Raw genomic sequence first — 18,939 nt, forward strand, 5'->3', positions numbered from 1 at the left:
GGTGTCTTTTTACATATACCCATGCTGGGTGAGAGAAATATCTTGGCAAAAGACAACTTTTCCCATTTTTTTATACAAAGTTGGCATTTGACCAAGATATTTATCTCACCCAGCATGGGTATATGTAAAATGACACCCCAAAACACATTCCCCACCTTCTCCTGAGTACGGCAATACCAGATGTGTGACACTTTTTTGCAGCCTAGGTGGGCAAAGGGGCCCATATTCCAAAGAGCACCTTTCGGATTTCACAGGTCATTTTTTACAGAATTTGATTTCAAACTCCTTACCACACATTTGGGCCCCTAGAATGCCAGGGCAGTATAACTACCCCACAAGTGACCCCATTTTGGAAAGAAGAGACCCCAAGGTATTCGCTGATGGGCATAGTGAGTTCATGGAAGTTTTTATTTTTTGTCACAAGTTAGTGGAATATGAGACTTTGTATGAAAAAAAAAAAAAAAAAAAAAATCATCATTTTCCACTAACTTGTGACAAAAAATAAAAAATTCTAGGAACTTGCCATGCCCCTCACGGAATACCTTGGGGTGTCTTCTTTCCAAAATGGGGTCACTTGTGGGGTAGTTATACTGCCCTGGCATTCTAGGGGCCCAAATGTGTGGTAAGGAGTTTGAAATCAAATTCTGTAAAAAATGACCTGTGAAATCCGAAAGGTGCTCTTTGGAATATGGGCCCCTTTGCCCACCTAGGCTGCAAAAAAGTGTCACACATCTGGTATCTCCGTACTCAGGAGAAGTTGGGGAATGTGTTTTGGGGTGTCATTTTACATATACCCATGCTGGGTGAGAGAAATATCTTGGCAAAAGACAACTTTTCCCATTTTTTTATACAAAGTTTGCATTTGACCAAGATATTTATCTCACCCAGCATGGGTATATGTAAAAAGACACCCCAAAACACATTCCCCACCTTCTCCTGAGTACGGAGATACCAGATGTGTGACACTTTTTTGCAGCCTAGGTGGGCAAAGGGGCCCATATTCCAAAGAGCACCTTTCGGATTTCACAGGTCATTTTTTACAGAATTTGATTTCAAACTCCTTACCACACATTTGGGCCCCTAAAATTCCAGGGCAGTATAACTACCCCACAAGTGACCCCATTTTGGAAAGAAGAGACCCCAAGGTATTTCGTGATGGGCATAGTGAGTTCATAGAAGTTTTTATTTTTTGTCACAAGTTAGTGGAATATGAGACTTTGTAAGAAAAAAAAAAAAAAAATCATCATTTTCCGCTAACTTGTGACAAAAAATAAAAAGTTCTATGAACTCACTATGCCCATCAGCGAATACCTTAGGGTGTGTACTTTCCGAAATGGGGTCATTTGTGGGGTGTTTGTACTGTCTGGGCATTGTAGAACCTCAGGAAACATGACCGGTGCTCAGAAAGTCAGAGCTGCTTCAAAAAGCAGAAATTCACATTTTTGTACCATAGTTTGTAAACGCTATAACTTTTACCCAAACCATTTTTTTTACCCAAACATTTTTTTTTTTATCAAAGACATGTAGAACTATAAATTTAGAGCAAAATTTCTATATGGATCTCGTTTTTTTTTGCAAAATTTTACAACTGAAAGTGAAAAATGTCATTTTTTTGCAAAAAAATCGTTAAATTTCGATTAATAACAAAAAAAGTAAAAATGTCAGCAGCAATGAAATACCACCAAATGAAAGCTCTATTAGTGAGAAGAAAAGGAGGTAAAATTCATTTGGGTGGTAAGTTGCATGACCGAGCAATAAACGGTGAAAGTAGTGTAGGTCAGAAGTGTAAAAAGTGGCCTGGTCTTTCAGGGTGTTTAAGCACTGGGGGCTGAAGTGGTTAAATGATGATGTCTGTCCTGTTATATCCACATGTGTATTGGTGATTTCGCTTTGTCTTGAGAGATAATTGGATTACGCCTCGGGTGTCTCCAGGGCAGAGAGGAGGAAACCATGATGCATTGTGGGGATGTATTGTCTCTGTGTATCCTACAGTGCTGCATATCTGTCCTATGTCACAGTCTTCATTCTGGTCCCCTAGGGGCGTGTACACCAGATGGGCTTGGTTGTTTTATACCTCCCTGTGGGCGGACCTGTAATTGCAACAACTGTAATAAAAAACAGGCTGGGTGTGCCAGCACCTCAGACCACTGCTTGACCCTCAACACGGAGCCTTGTCTCGTTATTGGGGGGATCCGCTGTATGCTGTTAGAGACTGATTGCCAGGAGTGTAAGCTGATTCCTGTTCGTCTGCTAGCAGCTATTTGTGAGGTTCCAGTTTGGAGTGCTATTTTGTATCCAGTTCGGGAGGTTGGTGTTCTGCAGTAGCTGTGCCTGTCTCTCAGAAAGGGGCACATCGCCTAAACGGATTTTAACCCCTTGTCTGCTGAAACGGTCCGTTACATTGGTGGCAAGCAGCGGGATCGTTCCTACAGCCAGAAGGACAGCTACAGGAGACACCATTTCTTTGGATTTTACAACTTAAGGGCAACGCATGTTTCAGTACAGCGACCCTAAAAGCACCAGGATGGAACCAGCAGTGGAGTACAGATACTCTGTGGAGGAATTTGACCGTATGATGTGGTTGCGGCTGAACTTCTTCGGACCCAATCCAGCTGAGAAATACGTGAAGTTCGTGAGGAGTCTAGTGTTCAAGACCCTACTATACCGGGCAGAAGGTGACGGTCAGCTGCCACGTTGGGTGGACCTCCATCGGAAGTTACAGTTGCGGGACAGAGGGAGCTCAGTCTCCTCTCCCCAGCGGCAGAGTGTCCAGCAGGGAATTGGGAGCCCAGTCTCCATTCCCCAGCGGCAGTGTGAATTGCAGGGAATTGGGAGCCCAGTCTCCATTCCCCAGCGGCAGTGTGAAGTGCAGGGAGAGGAGAGCAGCGTCCTCCCTCCCCAGCGGCAGGCTGAGTTACAGGGGGCAGAGGTAGTTGTTCCTGCCCCCCAGCAGCAGAGTGATATGCCGGGAAGGCAGTGTGAAATGCAGGGAGAGGAGAGCAGCGTCCTCCCTCCCCAGCGGCAGGCTGAGTTACAGGGGGCAGAGGTAGTTGTTCCTGCCCCCCAGCAGCAGAGTGATATGCCGGGAAGGCAGTGTGAAGTGCAGGGAGAGGAGAGCAGCGTCCTCCCTCCCCAGCGGCAGCGGCTGAGTTACAGGGGGCAGAGGTAGTTGTTCCTGCCCCCCAGCAGCAGAGTGATATGCCGGGAAGGCAGTGTGAAATGCAGGGAGAGGAGAGCAGCATCCTCCCTCCCCAGCGGCAGGCTGAGTTACAGGGGGCAGAGGTAGTTGTTCCTGCCCCCCAGCAGCAGAGGGATTTTTTGGGAATTGGGAGCCCAGTCTCCATTCCCCAGCGGCAGAGTGTCCAGCAGGGAATAGAGAGCCCAGTCTCCTTTCCCCAGCAGCAGGACACTGTATTGGGAGCGGAGACGGTCGGTCGCCCTCCCCAGCGGCTGGAAGTATGTATGGGAGAGGAGCTCGTTACCCCCTCTCCCCAGCGGCAGCTTAACGCACCAGGGGGAGACAGTAAGCCCCACAACAGTGCAGATGGGACTAGGGCTGAAACGATTCATCGATTTAATCGATGTAATCGAGGCAAAAAAAGTTTTTCTGCATCGAGGATTCGTTTAAATCACATGACCACGGAGCGTGAGTGAAATTAAGCTTCTCACTCACTGCTCTATGGCCTCCCGTCGGCACCGCGCTGCAGGACCTTGCGTTCACACATCGTCAGCGCGCTGGATGACGCTGTGTGTGACATCATTTCCCCAGTGCATGCTGGGATGAAGATGCGTCTCCTGCGGACTCCGTGTGTCGGCGCACTCTGCACTGAAAGGTAAGTATAAAGTTAGCGGGGGGGCGGTAAATTGGTGGCACCTGTGATTTGGCATGGGGAAATGGGGGCACCTGTGATTTTGCATGGGCTGGGGAAAACGGGAGCACCTGTGATTTGGCATGGGGAAATGTGGGCAGCTGTGGTTTGGCATGTATAAAGTTATTGGCGGGGGCACCTGTGATTTGGCATGTATAATGTTATTGGCGTTAGAGGGGTTAATGAGAGCACCTATGATTTGCCATGTATAAAAGTATTGGGGGGGTAGAGGGGTTAATGGGGGCACCTGTGATTAGGCACTCGGAAGGTTGATCTGGGGGAGTGGGGGACATGGTGGATGGCATGGAGGCACTGGGAAAGGGGGACATCATGGCAATCTGGATGCAGGGGCTGATGTCAGTGCCATCATGGGGGCACTAGGGGACATGGCATGGAGGGGCTGCTGATCTGATGGCACTGAGGGACATGGTGGATGGCATAGGAGGCACTGGGGAAGGGGGACATCATGGCAATCTGGATGCAGGGGCTGATGGCAGTGCCATCATGGGGGCACTAGGGGACATGGCATGGAGGGGCTGCTGATCTGATGGCACTGAGGGACATGGTGGATGGCATAGGAGGCACTGGGGAAGGGGGACATCATGGCAATCTGGATGGAGGGGCTGATGGCAGTGCCATCATGGGGGCACTGGGGAACATGGCATGGAGGGGCTGCTGAACTGATGGGAAAGGGGGACATTTTTATAAAGCAATACATTATTTTAAGAAGGTTTTTCTTATTAGATTACTCGATGAATCGAGAAATATAATCAATAGAATACTCGATTACTAAAATATTCGTTTACTGCAGCCCTAGATGGGACCGTGGTCTCTGCACTTACAGCACAGGGGGTAGAGACAGTCGGTCTCCCCCTCCAACAACCAGAGCCAGGGAGCAACACAGAGACCGGGAGTACCAGCTTCCAACATAACCTTGGTGGACTCACTGGACAGAGACAGGCTACCAAATGCAACAGGTCCAGTATTGGGTTGTGGGTGGGCTGCCAGACTAACTCAGGTACCGGGTATCTGGTTAGTCTTCCCTGGGGGGGGGAGATGTGTGGCGAAACCAACCTCGCCACTGGGTTTTGGAGAGGCCTGTTTATCAGCCTCTTGCCTCAGGATTATGGCCCATACTAACTTTTAAACCCCTGAACCTATTCAAGTGAATTTTGGATAGGTTTGTCCCCAAGTTATACTGTTTAAATTGATGTAAGTTATATGTATGGCCAATGTAAACTCACAAAGTTGTAACAATTTATAATAAGTGTAACTTGTCAGCTTGGGAGGAATATGCTGGGTGTGTTTCTATTGTGCCATTGTCCCATTGTGTGTTTAAATGGTGATGTCTGTCCTGTTATATCCACATGTGTATTGGTGACTTCTCTTTGTCTTGAGAGATAATTGGATTACGCCTCGGGTGTCTCCAGGGCAGAGAGGAGGAAACCATGATGCATTGTGGGGATGTATTGTCTCTGTGTATCCTACAGTGCTACATATCTGTCCTATGTCACAGTCTTCATTCTGGTCCCCTAGGGGCGTGTACACCAGATGGGCTTGGTTGTTTTATACCTCCCTGTGGGCGGACCTGTAATTGCAACAACTGTAATAAAAAAACAGGCTGGGTGTGCCAGCACCTCAGACCACTGCTTGACCCTCCACACGGAGCCTTGTATCGTTATTGGGGGGATCCGCTGTATGCTGTTAGAGACTGATTGGCAGGAGTGTAAGCTGATTCCTGTTCGTCTGCTAGCAGCTATTCGTGAGGTTCCAGTTTAAAGTGCTATTTTGTATCCAGTTCGGGAGTTTGGTGTTCTGCAGTAGCTGTGCCTGTCTCTCAGAAAGGGGCACATCGCCTAAACGGATTTTAACCCCTTGTCTGCTGAAACGGTCCGTTACACAGGGTGTTATAGATGACATTACTTCTACACTATAAAGGCTGGAGACATGTAGTAATGGCTGTTATACCTCAGGTAGGTGTCATCAGATTCCGGGTGTTATAGGTGACATTACTACTACACTATAATGGCTGGAGACATGTAGTAATGGCTGTTATATCTCAGGTAGGTGTCATCAGATGCCGGGTGTTATAGATGACATTACTTCTACACTATAAAGGCTGGGGACATGTTGTAATGGCTGTTATACCTCAGGTAGGTGTCATCAGATGCTGGGTGTTATAGATGACATTACTTCTACACTATAAAGGCTGGAGACATGTAATGGCTGTTATACCTCCGACCCACGGGCTGTAAGTGACCGTACAGGGGGGCTGATCTGAGGATGGTTGAGTCTGATCTGAGGCTGGGGGTCTGATAGGGGTCTGATCTGAGGCTTGGGGGTTTGATTTGAGGTTGGGGGTCTGATCTGAGGTTGGGGTTCTGATATGAGTCTGATCTGAGGCTGGGGGCCTATTGGGTGTCTTATTTGAGGCTGGGGGGTCTGATCACAGTCTGGAGGTCTGATGTGAGCCTGGGGAGTCTGAAGAGGGTCTTAACTGAGGCTGATGGGGCTGATCTGAAGCTAGGAAGGGTCTGATGGGGGTCTGATTTGAAGTTGGGCGGTCTGATGGGGGTGTGATCTGAGGCTGGGGGTCTAATCTAAGGCTGGGGATGGTCTGATCTGAGGCTGATGTAGGCTGGGGGGTCTGACAGGAGGCTGATGGAGGTGGGGGGCAGATCTGAGGCTAAGAAAGGGACAAAGGCAGGGACAGTGGCAGGGTTAGTGAAAGCTGGGGGATCCCCTGTCTAGACCCCTCTGGGTTTAGCTTGGCTGCCATTAATGCCAAATAAAGAACTAAATATATAACATTCGCAACTTAAAAATTAGCCTGCTATATGTGGTCAAAATGGCGCCTGTACTATTTATAATATATAGTGCAGGCGCCATTTTGTGCTGCAAAAATAGAGCTTTCTAGATTTTTTTAATTGAACCACAATTTCTGTAACTTACCCCTAAGTCACTTATATGTTTGACCAAATATAGTAGTCATATTTTTAAGTTGAGAATTTTGTATCTTACAAATATCCAAATGGCCCTTGGCAGCAAAAAGGTTCCCCACCCCTGCTATAAAGGCTGGAGGCATGTAATAATGGCTGTTATACCTCAGAAAGGCGGAAACAAAGCAGAAGTCTGAGAGTCAATCTTGAATTTCTTCTGTGGTTTCCATGGCAAGTACAAAGAAAAGGAAGGGAAGAACATATGCCTCACATTACTGCTTAATCCACTTCTGACTTCACTTCTGGCTAAAATTAATAATAATAATAATAATAATAATAATAATATTGCAGGTATTTCCAGCCTACGGCCACATTCAGATGAGCATATTATGGACCTATTATCCTTTCATGTAATGTGCATGTGTCCTGGCCCAGCCGCATGTTTAACTGACATAAACTCACAGCCTCATCTATCTTTTTTGATGCTATGAGTTTGGTTCAGTTAAAGCCAAGGTCAGGCCAGGACATGTGCACGTAATACAGCTAGACAATACTTCTGTATTATGCTCTTGCTTACTGGAATGTAATAAATGTATCCACTTTATGTTTCAACAACAAATCACAAAATCCATTTTTAATCCTAACAGAAAACCACAGTAAGAAGCCTGATGGAAACGTCCTTTTATCGCTAGATTATAAAGAAGAAGATCAGGATATCATGCAGCACTCTTCAGGAGAAAACCACGTTACTATGATTGTATATCCCTTACTTCTCATCACAGGTCTATCAAATAATCCTCCTAATAATGAGGAACCTTCTGGCCAATCACAGATTGTTACTGCGAGTCCAGATCTATCAAGTAACCAACCTCATTATGAGAAATCTTTTCCTGACCAATCACAGATTGTTACCCCAAGTCCAGATCTATCATATAATCCTAATCAAGAGCAACCTTCTCTTGATGAATCAAGGATTGCTACATCAAGTACTGGGCAAAAAGGGGGTAAAAAGTTTCATTGTGGGGAATGTGGAAAACAGTTCAGATATATGTCCGATCTCTCTGTACACAGAAGAAGTCACACAGGAGAGAAGCCATATTCATGTTCAGAATGTGGGAAATGTTTTACACAGAAAGCGAGCCTTGATCAACATAAGAGAATTCACACAGGAGAGAAGCCGCATTTATGTTCAGAATGTGGGAGATCTTTTTCATATATTTCAAATCTTGTGAAACATCAGAGAATTCACACAGGAGATAAGCCGTATTCATGTTCAGAATGTGGGAAATGTTTTATAGTAAAAGCCAAACTCCATTATCATCAGAGAATTCACACTGGAGAAAAGCCATATTCCTGTTCACAGTGTAAGAAATGTTTTAGATATAAATCAGATTGCGTTACACATGAGAAAATTCACACAGAAGAAAGGTCATTCTCATGCTCAGAATGTGAGAAATGCTTTATAAGTAAATCAGTTCTCCTTAAACATGAGAGAATTCACAAAGAGAAGTTATATTCATGTTCAGAATGTGGGAAATGTTTTACATTTAAATCAAATCTCGTTACACATGAGAGGATACATACGGGAGAGAAGCCATTTTCATGTTCACAGTGTGGGAAATGTTTTAACAAGAAATCAAATCTTGTTAAACATGAGCGAAATCACATATGAGAGAAGCCATATTCATGTCCAGAATGGAAAATGTTTGTGGAAAATCAGTTTTTTCAGATTGTGGGAAATGATTTGCATGGTAGGTTTTAAAACATGAGCAAATTCACACAGGATAGAAGCTGAATTCATGTTCAGAATGTGTAAAACGACTTGACAAGAATTCAAGTCTTGTTCTACATCAGAGAATTCACAAAGAAGAGAAGACATTTAGATTTTTTTTGTATACCAATAATGTTTCGCAAGGAAATTACATTTTAAAGCTCCTCAGAGAGGAAACCATATTCCTGTTGGGAATGTGGGAAAACAGATGTGAGAAAAATTTACTCACCTAAAATTTTCATTTCATGGAATCTGTAGGCAGCACAGCATGGATTAATTATTTCCACAATCTAATTGTTAAACAGAATAATAATAATAATTAACTCCACTATACGGCTACCAGGATGAGGAGACCTGATGTATAATAATTAAGCAGTAGCATAATGAGGGAGGGATACTGTGCTGCCCACGGACTCCAGGAAATAAAAATTCATATTTATAGAACTATGGCAGCACACCATGGGATTTTTGAGCAATAAACTTATGGAATAGACTAACAATTAGACGTTTTTTGCAGTACAGTTTTTTCAAAGGCTGATTCTTTTGCTGACAATACACAAGTTTATAATGATTTACAAATGTTGACTGTGTAGACCAGGTAGCTGCCCTGTAGATTTGCTCTAAGGGAACATAATGTGCTTCAGCCCAAGCAGTGATTTCTGCTCTGGTAGAATATGCTCTGATTACTGAAGGAAGCTAAGACCCTTCCAGTTAATGACACTCCTTAATAGTATCTTTAACCCATTCAAGACCCTGGTATTTTCTTACTTTTTGCTCTCCCAGAGCCAAAACTTTTTTTATTTTTCTGTTCACATAGCTCTGTATAGAGTTGTTTTTTGTGGGAAAGGTTGCACTTTCTAATGCCAATATTTAATATTGCATATGATGTAGTGGGAAGCTAAGAAAAAATCCAAATGGGGTGAAATTGAAAAAAAAACTGTTCTGCCATAGTTGTATGAATTTTGTTTTTACAGTGTTTTGACCTGTTCCCTTCATTTTCAGGGTCAGTACGATTACATTGCTACCACATTTATATAGTTTTATGGGTTTTGTTTTTATGGTGTCCTCTATGAGATAAAACTGACCTCTTCCCTTCATTCTCCGGGTCAGTACGATTACAGCGATACCACATTTATATAGTTTTATGGGTTTTGTATTTACAGCGTTCCCTATGAGATAAAACTGACCTGTTCCCTTCATTCTCCAGGTCAGTACGATTACATTGATGCCACATTTATATAGTTTATGGGTTTTGTTTTTACAGCGTTCCCTATGAGATAAAACTGTCCTGTTCTCTTCATTCTCCGGATCAGTACGATTACAGTGATACCACATTTATATAGTTTTATGGGTTTTGTTTTTACAGCGTTCCCTATGATATAAAACGGACCTGTTCCCTTCATTCTCCGGGTCAGTACGATTACATTGATGCCACATTTATATAGTTTTATGGGTTTTGTTTTTACAGTGTTCCCTTTGAGATAAAACTGACCTGTTCCCTCCATTCTCCGGATCAGTACGATTACAGTGATACCACATTTATATAGTTTTATGGGTTTTGTTTTTACAGCGTTCCCTATGAGATAAAACTGACCTGTTCCCTTCATTCTCCGGGTCAGTACGATTACAGTGATACCACAGTTATATAGTTTTATGGGTTTTGTTTTTACAGTGTTTCCTATGAGATAAAACTGACCTGTTCCCTTCATTCTCCGGGTCAGTACGATTACAGTGATACCACATTTATATAGTTTTACGGGTTTTGTTTTTACAGCGTTCCCTATGAGATAAAACTGACTTGTTCTCTTCATTCTCCAGGTCAGTACGATTACAGTGATACCACATTTATATAGTTTTATGGGTTTTGTTTTTACAGTGTTCCCTATGAGATAAAACTGACCTGTTCCCTTCATTCTCTGGGTCAGTACGATTACAGTGATACCACATGTTACGGACATTGGGTGTGGACCCACTGTGCCAACTAATCATTTTGGCTTTGGGTTATACTTAAGGGAGTTGTCCTGCCGTTTCCTTGGTATTTACCCTTTAACCCATGTACAGGGATATGGATTTCGCCACAAGGAACCAACCAGGCCGCAACCTCCAGGAATAGTCCTGGTGTAGTTGCCTGCTGACCCACGGGGGCCAGACACCTGTGCGAAGCACCAAGGACACAGGCAAAAGTGTAGCCTGAACACGCCAGGCTAAGTAATTGTGTATTCCAAATAGCAGTTCCAAGGTCAGGGCAGGCTGAGGGCAAGCAAAATCCAGGTCACAGTTCCAAATTCGGAGCAGGCAGCAAGGAGCGGAATCAGAAGACAAACAAGGTTTGGTACACGGATATCCAGACAAGATCACCTTCACGGGTTACTAATGAGGAAGTACTGCTAAATAGGGAGACTGATCAGCAACCTAACCAGCGCCTGAACTGGGACAGGGGGGAAATCATTAACTCTCTCAGTGCTGAAGGAAAGTTCACAGAGCTCTAATTCGAATTCACACAGCGAGAGCAGAGTGACATCTGCGCCTGCCCTGGACAGCAAGACCGCTGTGGGCACATACCGCCAGCGTGACAGTACCCCCTCCCTCACGCCCCCTCTTTTTAGGGTCTCTTTGTGCCAGGAATTTCTTCAGGATGACTGGAGCATTGATGTTCTCTGCATGCTCCCAAGACCTCTCCTCAGGACCAAAACCCTTCCAATCCACAAAATAAAAGGTCTTGCTCTTGACCTTCTTCATATCCAAATATTGCTGACTTCAAATTCATCTTTAGCACCAACAGGAGCAGCAACAGAAGACTTAAATACCAGGGGTCTGAGTAGGGATACATGAAAGGAATTGGAAAGGTGGCAGTCGGAGCTTGTAACAGACAGGGTTGACTTGAGATATAATCTTGATGGCATTTTGAGGCGAATATTTTTTACAACAACCAGACCTTGTCACGGTGAAAATTGTGGGAGGTATCTTCTTCTCTTATCCACTTTTTTCTTCATGAAGAGGACTGAGAAAAAGAAACCTTGGTCTCCTGCCAGATCTGGTAAAAGTCCCTGGCTGTGGCATCTGCAGCTGGGACATCAGTGGCAGCTGATAAGGTTCAGGCACCTGAGGATGTTGACCATAAACAACAAAGAAAGGAGACTTGTCAATAGATTCACTGGAGTGATTGTTATGGCAGAATTCAGCCCATGGGAGCAGAGATACCCAGTTGTCATGCTTGACAGAAACAGAGAAGTGTAGATAGTTCTCCAGAACCTGGTTAATTCTTTCTACCTGCCCGTGGATGATATGCAGAGGAGAAATCTAATTTTACTTGTAGCAACTGGCAGACGGTCCTCCAGAATTTATAAGTGAATTATACTCCTCTATCATAAACATTGGGGGTCATTTACAAACAGATATACGCCACTTTTTGGAGTATATTTGTCATAGATTGTGGTGAAGAGGTAATTTGCACCGCAATCTGTGACTTTTTTCCCTTTTCTGCCACTCACACCAGATCTAAAAAAGGGGGGCAGGAAAAGGACAGATTTAAGGTCTCATTTATCATCTCTTCATAAATGTTCCACAATGTGTTTAGGGAAGCTGTGCAGACAGAAAATGCGCTTAATAAATAAGTGGGCAAAATGTGCCATCTTAGAGAAGCGGTCAACCACTACCCAGATCACGGTGCAGCCAGATGAGGAAGGAAGATCAGTAATAAAATCCATTCCAATGTGTTGCCATAGGGCATCTGGTACAGTCAAGGGAAGTAGGCCAGCAGACATCTGCCTAGGGGATTTGTTCTGGGCACAGTCTGGTCAGACAGATACATAATCTCGAACATCTTGGTGCAGGGATGGCCACCAGTATTATCTAGAAATGAACTGCAATGTTCTCCACACCACCAGGGTGTCCTGCCAACCTGGACCCATGACCCCAGAGTAAAATTTTCTTCCGTCTACCAAAGGGAACATAAATCTTTCCTGTGGGAATTTCTTTATTTTGGACTGGAGCAGCGGAGATGCAAGCCAAGTCTAAAATATGTTGAGGAGTTCCTCCTGATCTGAGGAGTCAAAGGAACTAGCATAAGGCATCTGCTTTCACATTCTTCAGTCTGCAGGATGGAAATGCGACTGAAAAGTAAAATGAGCAAAAAACAAGGACCAACGTGCCTGACGAGGATTAAGTCTCTGAGCTGATTGAAGATTTGTCAAATTTTATTATCTGTATATATAATGATGGGATGAATGGCAACAGCAAATGACGGCACTCTTCCAAGGCTAACTTAATGGACAACAGCTCCCTGTAGTCTCGTTCAGCATTAGAGAAGGCCTTTGAGAAATAGACACAAGTGACCATTTTGCCTGTGAAGTTTTTCTGTGCAAGAAAAGCTGTGGTAACCTCGGATTCTTCAGAGGGACCGAAGCTATGACAAGGAACTAATGGCTCCCCCGATCTACATGCAAGGGTGCCATTCGAGCCCTAGGAGTGCAGAGATCCCAGGAAAAGTCACCTCAGATGCTATAGTCACAATTAACCACTGCATATGAGGGTTTAAATGTCTATGATCAGCCTTATTACTGATCGCAGACACTAACCCTGGGTATCTGCTGTGTGAAGATGGCATCAGGCTCCATTTTTAAAGACCTTACTTTTGCTGTACATGTACAGTGGCGGTATGGAAGGGGCTAATTTTGGTAAGGAAGCTTTTATAGCTCTACTAATTGGCAAACTGATGAAACTAGGCGTCCACTTTCTGAATGAGGCTTATCTCTCAAGGTAAGTAAGGACTGCTATCCTGACATCCAGAGGATGGAAGGTAGAATCAAGTTCAGCAGGGTGAACTGGAGAAATGATCACCAAAGTGACAAATGACCCCTGACAGATAAATACAACAGCAACTACTCTCTGCTCATTCTCCTTGACCTCTCTGCAGCATTTGACACTGTAGACCACCATCTCCTACTCACCATGCTCCAATCTATTGGTCGAAGGGACACCGTCCTTTGTTTTCTTACACTGAAAGAGCAGCTAGAGAGATAGTATCATTTACCGGTTCTACTTCTCCTCTTGCTGTTGGGCTTCCTCAGGGTTCAGTACTAGGTCCTCTCCTTTTTCCTCTGTACAACCCCTATCGTACAGATTATCAGCAGATTTGGTTTTCAGTACCATCTCTATGCTAATGACACCCAGCGATACACTTCATCCCGTGACCTCACCCCTGCTGTACATAAGACGACCAATGATTGCCTGTCCGCTATCTCTAAAATAATGTACTCTCTCTATTGGAAACGGAATCTTTCAAAAACGGAACTACTTCTGTTTTCACTATCTACTACCTTGTCTAAACCTGATGTCTCCCTCCCAGTGTATGCCGCTACCATACCTCCTGGCCGGCACACCCACTCTCTGCGTTATGTTCGACACTGATCTTTCCTTTACCCCCAATATTCAATTGCCTTCCCGCTCATGCTCCTCAAAAACATCTCTAGAATCCGCCCCACAGTGCTGCACCCCCTACATCTCCTCCTCATCTTATTCTAATTGTTGACTTTTATGTTGCTTTGTAACATATGATTTTGTTTATACATGAACCCCCTGATTGTAAAGCTCTGTGGAATATGTTGGCGCTATAGAAATAAAGATTATTATTAATGATTTCTTGATTGAAGGTGGCACTTTAGAGACAAATCCAGGGTCAGACTGGAAGAACGCTGAGATATGGTTGTTTATATGACAGAGAATGAAACAATTGCTCCTTGCTGAGATCACAGCAACTAGGAGGACTGTGTGCAGTTCTGGGCTCCTGTGAACAAGGCAGACATAGCAGAACTGGAGAGGGTCCAGAGGAGGGCAACAGGTTCAAAGGAAGATTATCAAAATGAGGGTTATTCAGTTTAGAAAAAGGGCGACGGAGAGGAGATCTATTAACTATGTATGAATATATCACAGGGCAGTACAGAGATGACTCCATCTATTTATACCCAGGGCTCTGATTGTGACGAAAGGACACCCTCTATGTCTAGAGGAAAGAAGGTTTCTGCACAAACAGAAGAGGATTCATTATGGTAAGAGCAGTGAGACTATTAACTCTTTACGGTAAGAGCAGTGAGACTGTTGACTCTACGGTAAGAGCAGTGAGACTATGGACTCTATACTGTAAGAGCAGTGAGACTGTGGACTCTATACTGTAAGAGCAGTGAGACTGTTGACTCTTTACAGTAAGAGCAGTGAGACTATGGACTCTTTAATGTAAGAGCAGTGAGACTGTTGACTCTTTACAGTAAGAGCAGTGAGACTATGGACTCTATACTGTAAGAGCAGTGAGACTATGGACTCTATACTGTAAGAGCAGCGAGACTATGGAATCTTTACTGTAAGAGCAGTGAGACTATGGACTCTTTACTGTAAGAGCAGTGAGACTATGGACTCTTTACTGTAAGAGCAGTGAGACTGTGGACTCTTTACTGTAAGAGCAGTGAGACTATGGACTCTTTACTGTAAGAGCAGTGAGACTATGGACTTTACTGTAAGAGCAGTGAGACTATGGACTCTTTACTGTAAGAACAGTGAGACTATGGACTCTTTACTGTAAGAGCAGTGAGACTATGGACTCTTTACTGTAAGAACAGTGAGACTATGGACTATACTGTAAGAGCAGTGAGACTATGGACTCTATACTGTAAGAGCAGCGAGACTATGGAATCTTTACTGTAAGAGCAGTGAGACTATGGACTCTTTACTGTAAGAGCAGTGAGACTATGGACTCTTTACTGTAAGAGCAGTGAGACTATGGACTCTTTACTGTAAGAGCAGTGAGACTATGGACTCTTTACTGTAAGAGCAGTGAGACTGTGGACTCTTTACTGTAAGAGCAGTGAGACTATGGACTCTTTACTGTAAGAACAGTGAGACTATGGACTCTTTACTGTAAGAGCAGTGAAACTATGGACTCTTTACTGTAAGAGCAGTGAGACTATGGACTCTTTACTGTAAGAGCAGTGAGACTATGGACTCTTTACTGTAAGAGCAGTGAGACTATGGACTCTATACTGTAAGAGCAGTGAGACTATGGACTCTTTACTGTAAGAGCAGTGAGACTGTTGACTCTTTACGGTAAGAGCAGTGAGACTATGGACTCTTTACTGTAAGAGCAGTGAGACTATGGACTCTCTACTGTAAGAGCAGTGAGACTATGGACTCTTTACTGTAAGAGCAGTGAGACTATGGACTCTATACTGTAAGAGCAGTGAGACTATGGACTCTTTACTGTAAGAGCAGTGAGACTATGGACTCTTTACTGTAAGAGCAGTGAGACTATGGACTCTTTACTGTAAGAGCAGTGAGACTATGGGCTCTTTACTGTAAGAGCAGTGAGACTATGGACTCTTTACTGTAAGAGCAGTGAGACTATGGAGCTCTTTACTGTAAGAGCAGTGAGACTATGGACTCTTTACTGTAAGAGCAGTGAGACTATAGACTCTTTACTGTAAGAGCAGTGATACTATGGACTGTTTACTGTAAGAGCAGTGAGACTATGGACTCTTTACTGTAAGAGCAGTGAGACTATGGACTCTTTACTGTAAGAGCAGTGAGACTGTGGACTCTTTACTGTAAGAGCAGTGAGACTATGGACTCTGTACTGTAAGAGCAGTGAGACTATGGACTCTTTACTGTAAGAGCAGTGAGACTATGGACTCTATACTGTAAGAGCAGCGAGACTATGGACTCTTTACTGTAAGAGCAGTGAGACTATGGACTCTATACTGTAAGAGCAGTGAGACTGTGGACTCTATACTGTAAGAGCAGTGAGACTATGGACTCTTTACTGTAAGAGCAGTGAGACTATGGACTCTATACTGTAAGAGCAGCGAGACTATGGAATCTTTACTGTAAGAGCAGTGAGACTATGGACTCTTTACTGTAAGAACAGTGAGACTATGGACTTTTTACTGTAAGAGCAGTGAGACTGTGGACTCTTTACTGTAAGAGCAGTGAGACTATGGACGATGTACTGTAAGAGCAGTGAGACTATGGACTCTTTACTGTAAGAGCAGTGAGACTATGGACTCTTTACTGTAAGAGCAGTGAGACTATAGACTCTTTACTGTAAGAGCAGTGAGACTGTTGACTCTTTACGGTAAGAGCAGTGAGACTATGGACTCTTTACTGTAAGAGCAGTGAGACTATGGACTCTCTACTGTAAGAGCAGTGAGACTATGGACTCTTTACTGTAAGAGCAGTGAGACTATGGACTCTATACTGTAAGAGCAGTGAGACTATGGACTCTATACTGTAAGAACAGTGAGACTATGGACTCTTTACTGTAAGAGCAGTGAGACTATGGGCTCTTTACTGTAAGAGCAGTGAGACTATGGACTCTATACTGTAAGAGCAGTGAGACTGTGGACTCTTTACTGTAAGAGCAGTGAGACTATAGACTCTTTACTGTAAGAGCAGTGAGACTGTTGACTCTTTACGGTAAGAGCAGTGAGACTATGGACTCTTTACTGTAAGAGCAGTGAGACTATGGACTCTCTACTGTAAGAGCAGTGAGACTATGGACTCTTTACTGTAAGAGCAGTGAGACTATGGACTCTATACTGTAAGAGCAGTGAGACTATGGACTCTTTACTGTAAGAGCAGTGAGACTATGGACTCTTTACTGTAAGAGCAGTGAGACTATGGGCTCTTTACTGTAAGAGCAGTGAGACTATGGACTCTTTACTGTAAGAGCAGTGAGACTATGGGCTCTTTACTGTAAGAGCAGTGAGACTATAGACTCTTTACTGTAAGAGCAGTGAGACTGTGGACTCTTTACTGTAAGAGCAGTGAGACTATGGACTCTTTACTGTAAGAGCAGTGAGACTATGGACTCTTTACTGTAAGAGCAGTGAGACTATGGACTCTTTACTGTAAGAGCAGTGAGACTATGGACTCTTTACTGTAAGAGCGGTGAGACTATGGACTCTTTACTGTAAGAGCGGTGAGACTATGGACTCTTTACTGTAAGAGCGGTGAGACTATGGACTCTTTACTGTAAGAGCGGTGAGACTATGGACTCTTTACTATAAGAGCGGTGAGACTATGGACTCTTTACTGTAAGAGCAGTGAGACTATGGACTCTTTACGGTAAGAGCAGTGAAACTATGGACTCTTTACGGTAAGAGCAGTGAGACTATGGACTATTTACGGTAAGAGCAGTGAGACTATGGACTCTTTACTGTAAGAGCAGTGAGACTATGGACTCTTTACTGTAAGAGCAGTGAGACTGTGGACTCTTTACGGTAAGAGCAGTGAGACTATGGACTCTTTACTGTAAGAGCAGTGAGACTATGGACTCTTTACTGTAAGAGCAGTGAGACTATGGACTCTATACTGTAAGAGCAGTGAGACTGTGGACTCTATACTGTAAGAGCAGTGAGACTATGGACTCTTTACTGTAAGAGCAGTGAGACTGTGGACTCTATACTGTAAGAGCAGCGAGACTATGGAATCTTTACTGTAAGAGCAGTGAGACTATGGACTTTTTACTGTAAGAGCAGTGAGACTGTGGACTCTTTACTGTAAGAGCAGTGAGACTATGGACGATGTACTGTAAGAGCAGTGAGACTATGGACGATGTACTGTAAGAGCAGTGAGACTATGGACTCTTTACTGTAAGAGCAGTGAGACTGTGGACTCTTTACTGTAAGAGCAGTGAGACTATGGACTCTTTACTGTAAGAGCAGTGAGACTATGGACTCCTTACTGTAAGAGCAGTGAGACTATGGACTCTTTACTGTAAGAGCAGTGAGACTATGGACTCTTTACTGTAAGAGCAGTGAGACTATGGACTCTCTACTGTAAGAGCAGTGAGACTATGGACTCTTTACTGTAAGAGCAGTGAGACTATGGACTCTTTACTGTAAGAGCAGTGAGACTATGGACTCTATACTGTAAGAGCAGTGAGACTGTGGACTCTATACTGTAAGAGCAGTGAGACTATGGACTCTTTACTGTAAGAGCAGTGAGACTATGGACTCTATACTGTAAGAGCAGCGAGACTATGGAATCTTTACTGTAAGAGCAGCGAGACTATGGACTCTTTACTGTAAGAGCAGTGAGACTATGGACTTTTACTGTAAGAGCAGTGAGACTGTGGACTCTTTACTGTAAGAGCAGTGAGACTATGGACTATGTACTGTAAGAGCAGTGAGACTATGGACGATGTACTGTAAGAGCAGTGAGACTATGGACTCTTTACTGTAAGAGCAGTGAGACTATGGACTCCTTACTGTAAGAGCAGTGAGACTATGGACTCTTTACTGTAAGAGCAGTGAGACTATGGACTCTTTACTGTAAGAGCAGTGAGACTATGGACTCTTTACTGTAAGAGCAG

At 43.9% G+C, this 18,939-nt stretch overlaps 4 protein-coding genes across 4 annotated transcripts in view; 2 read left to right on the plus strand and 2 right to left on the minus strand.

Annotated features, from left to right (window-relative positions):
- The window catches only part of LOC120998375 (gastrula zinc finger protein XlCGF17.1-like), a 28,995-nt gene extending 20,277 nt beyond the window's left edge, over positions 1 to 8,718 (plus strand). Inside the window, exon 3 of the mRNA XM_040429045.1 lies at positions 7,456 to 8,718. Within this exon, the coding sequence (XP_040284979.1) occupies positions 7,456 to 8,480 (1,025 nt within the window). The 3' untranslated portion in view covers positions 8,481 to 8,718. The remainder of the gene's footprint in view (positions 1 to 7,455) is intronic.
- The window catches only part of LOC120998324 (aspartic and glutamic acid-rich protein-like), a 2,513,920-nt gene that overhangs the window by 1,148,217 nt on the left and 1,346,764 nt on the right, over positions 1 to 18,939 (plus strand). The gene's annotated exons all lie outside the window — the stretch shown is intronic.
- Positions 1 to 18,939, minus strand: part of LOC120998305 (gastrula zinc finger protein XlCGF26.1-like) — a 4,064,644-nt gene that overhangs the window by 241,254 nt on the left and 3,804,451 nt on the right. The window lies entirely within an intron of this gene.
- Positions 1 to 18,939, minus strand: part of LOC120998312 (gastrula zinc finger protein XlCGF26.1-like) — a 422,105-nt gene that overhangs the window by 185,781 nt on the left and 217,385 nt on the right. The window lies entirely within an intron of this gene.

This window comes from Bufo bufo, chromosome 4, assembly GCF_905171765.1.
Source record: "Bufo bufo chromosome 4, aBufBuf1.1, whole genome shotgun sequence".
In the NCBI taxonomy this organism is placed as follows: Eukaryota; Metazoa; Chordata; class Amphibia; order Anura; family Bufonidae; genus Bufo; species Bufo bufo.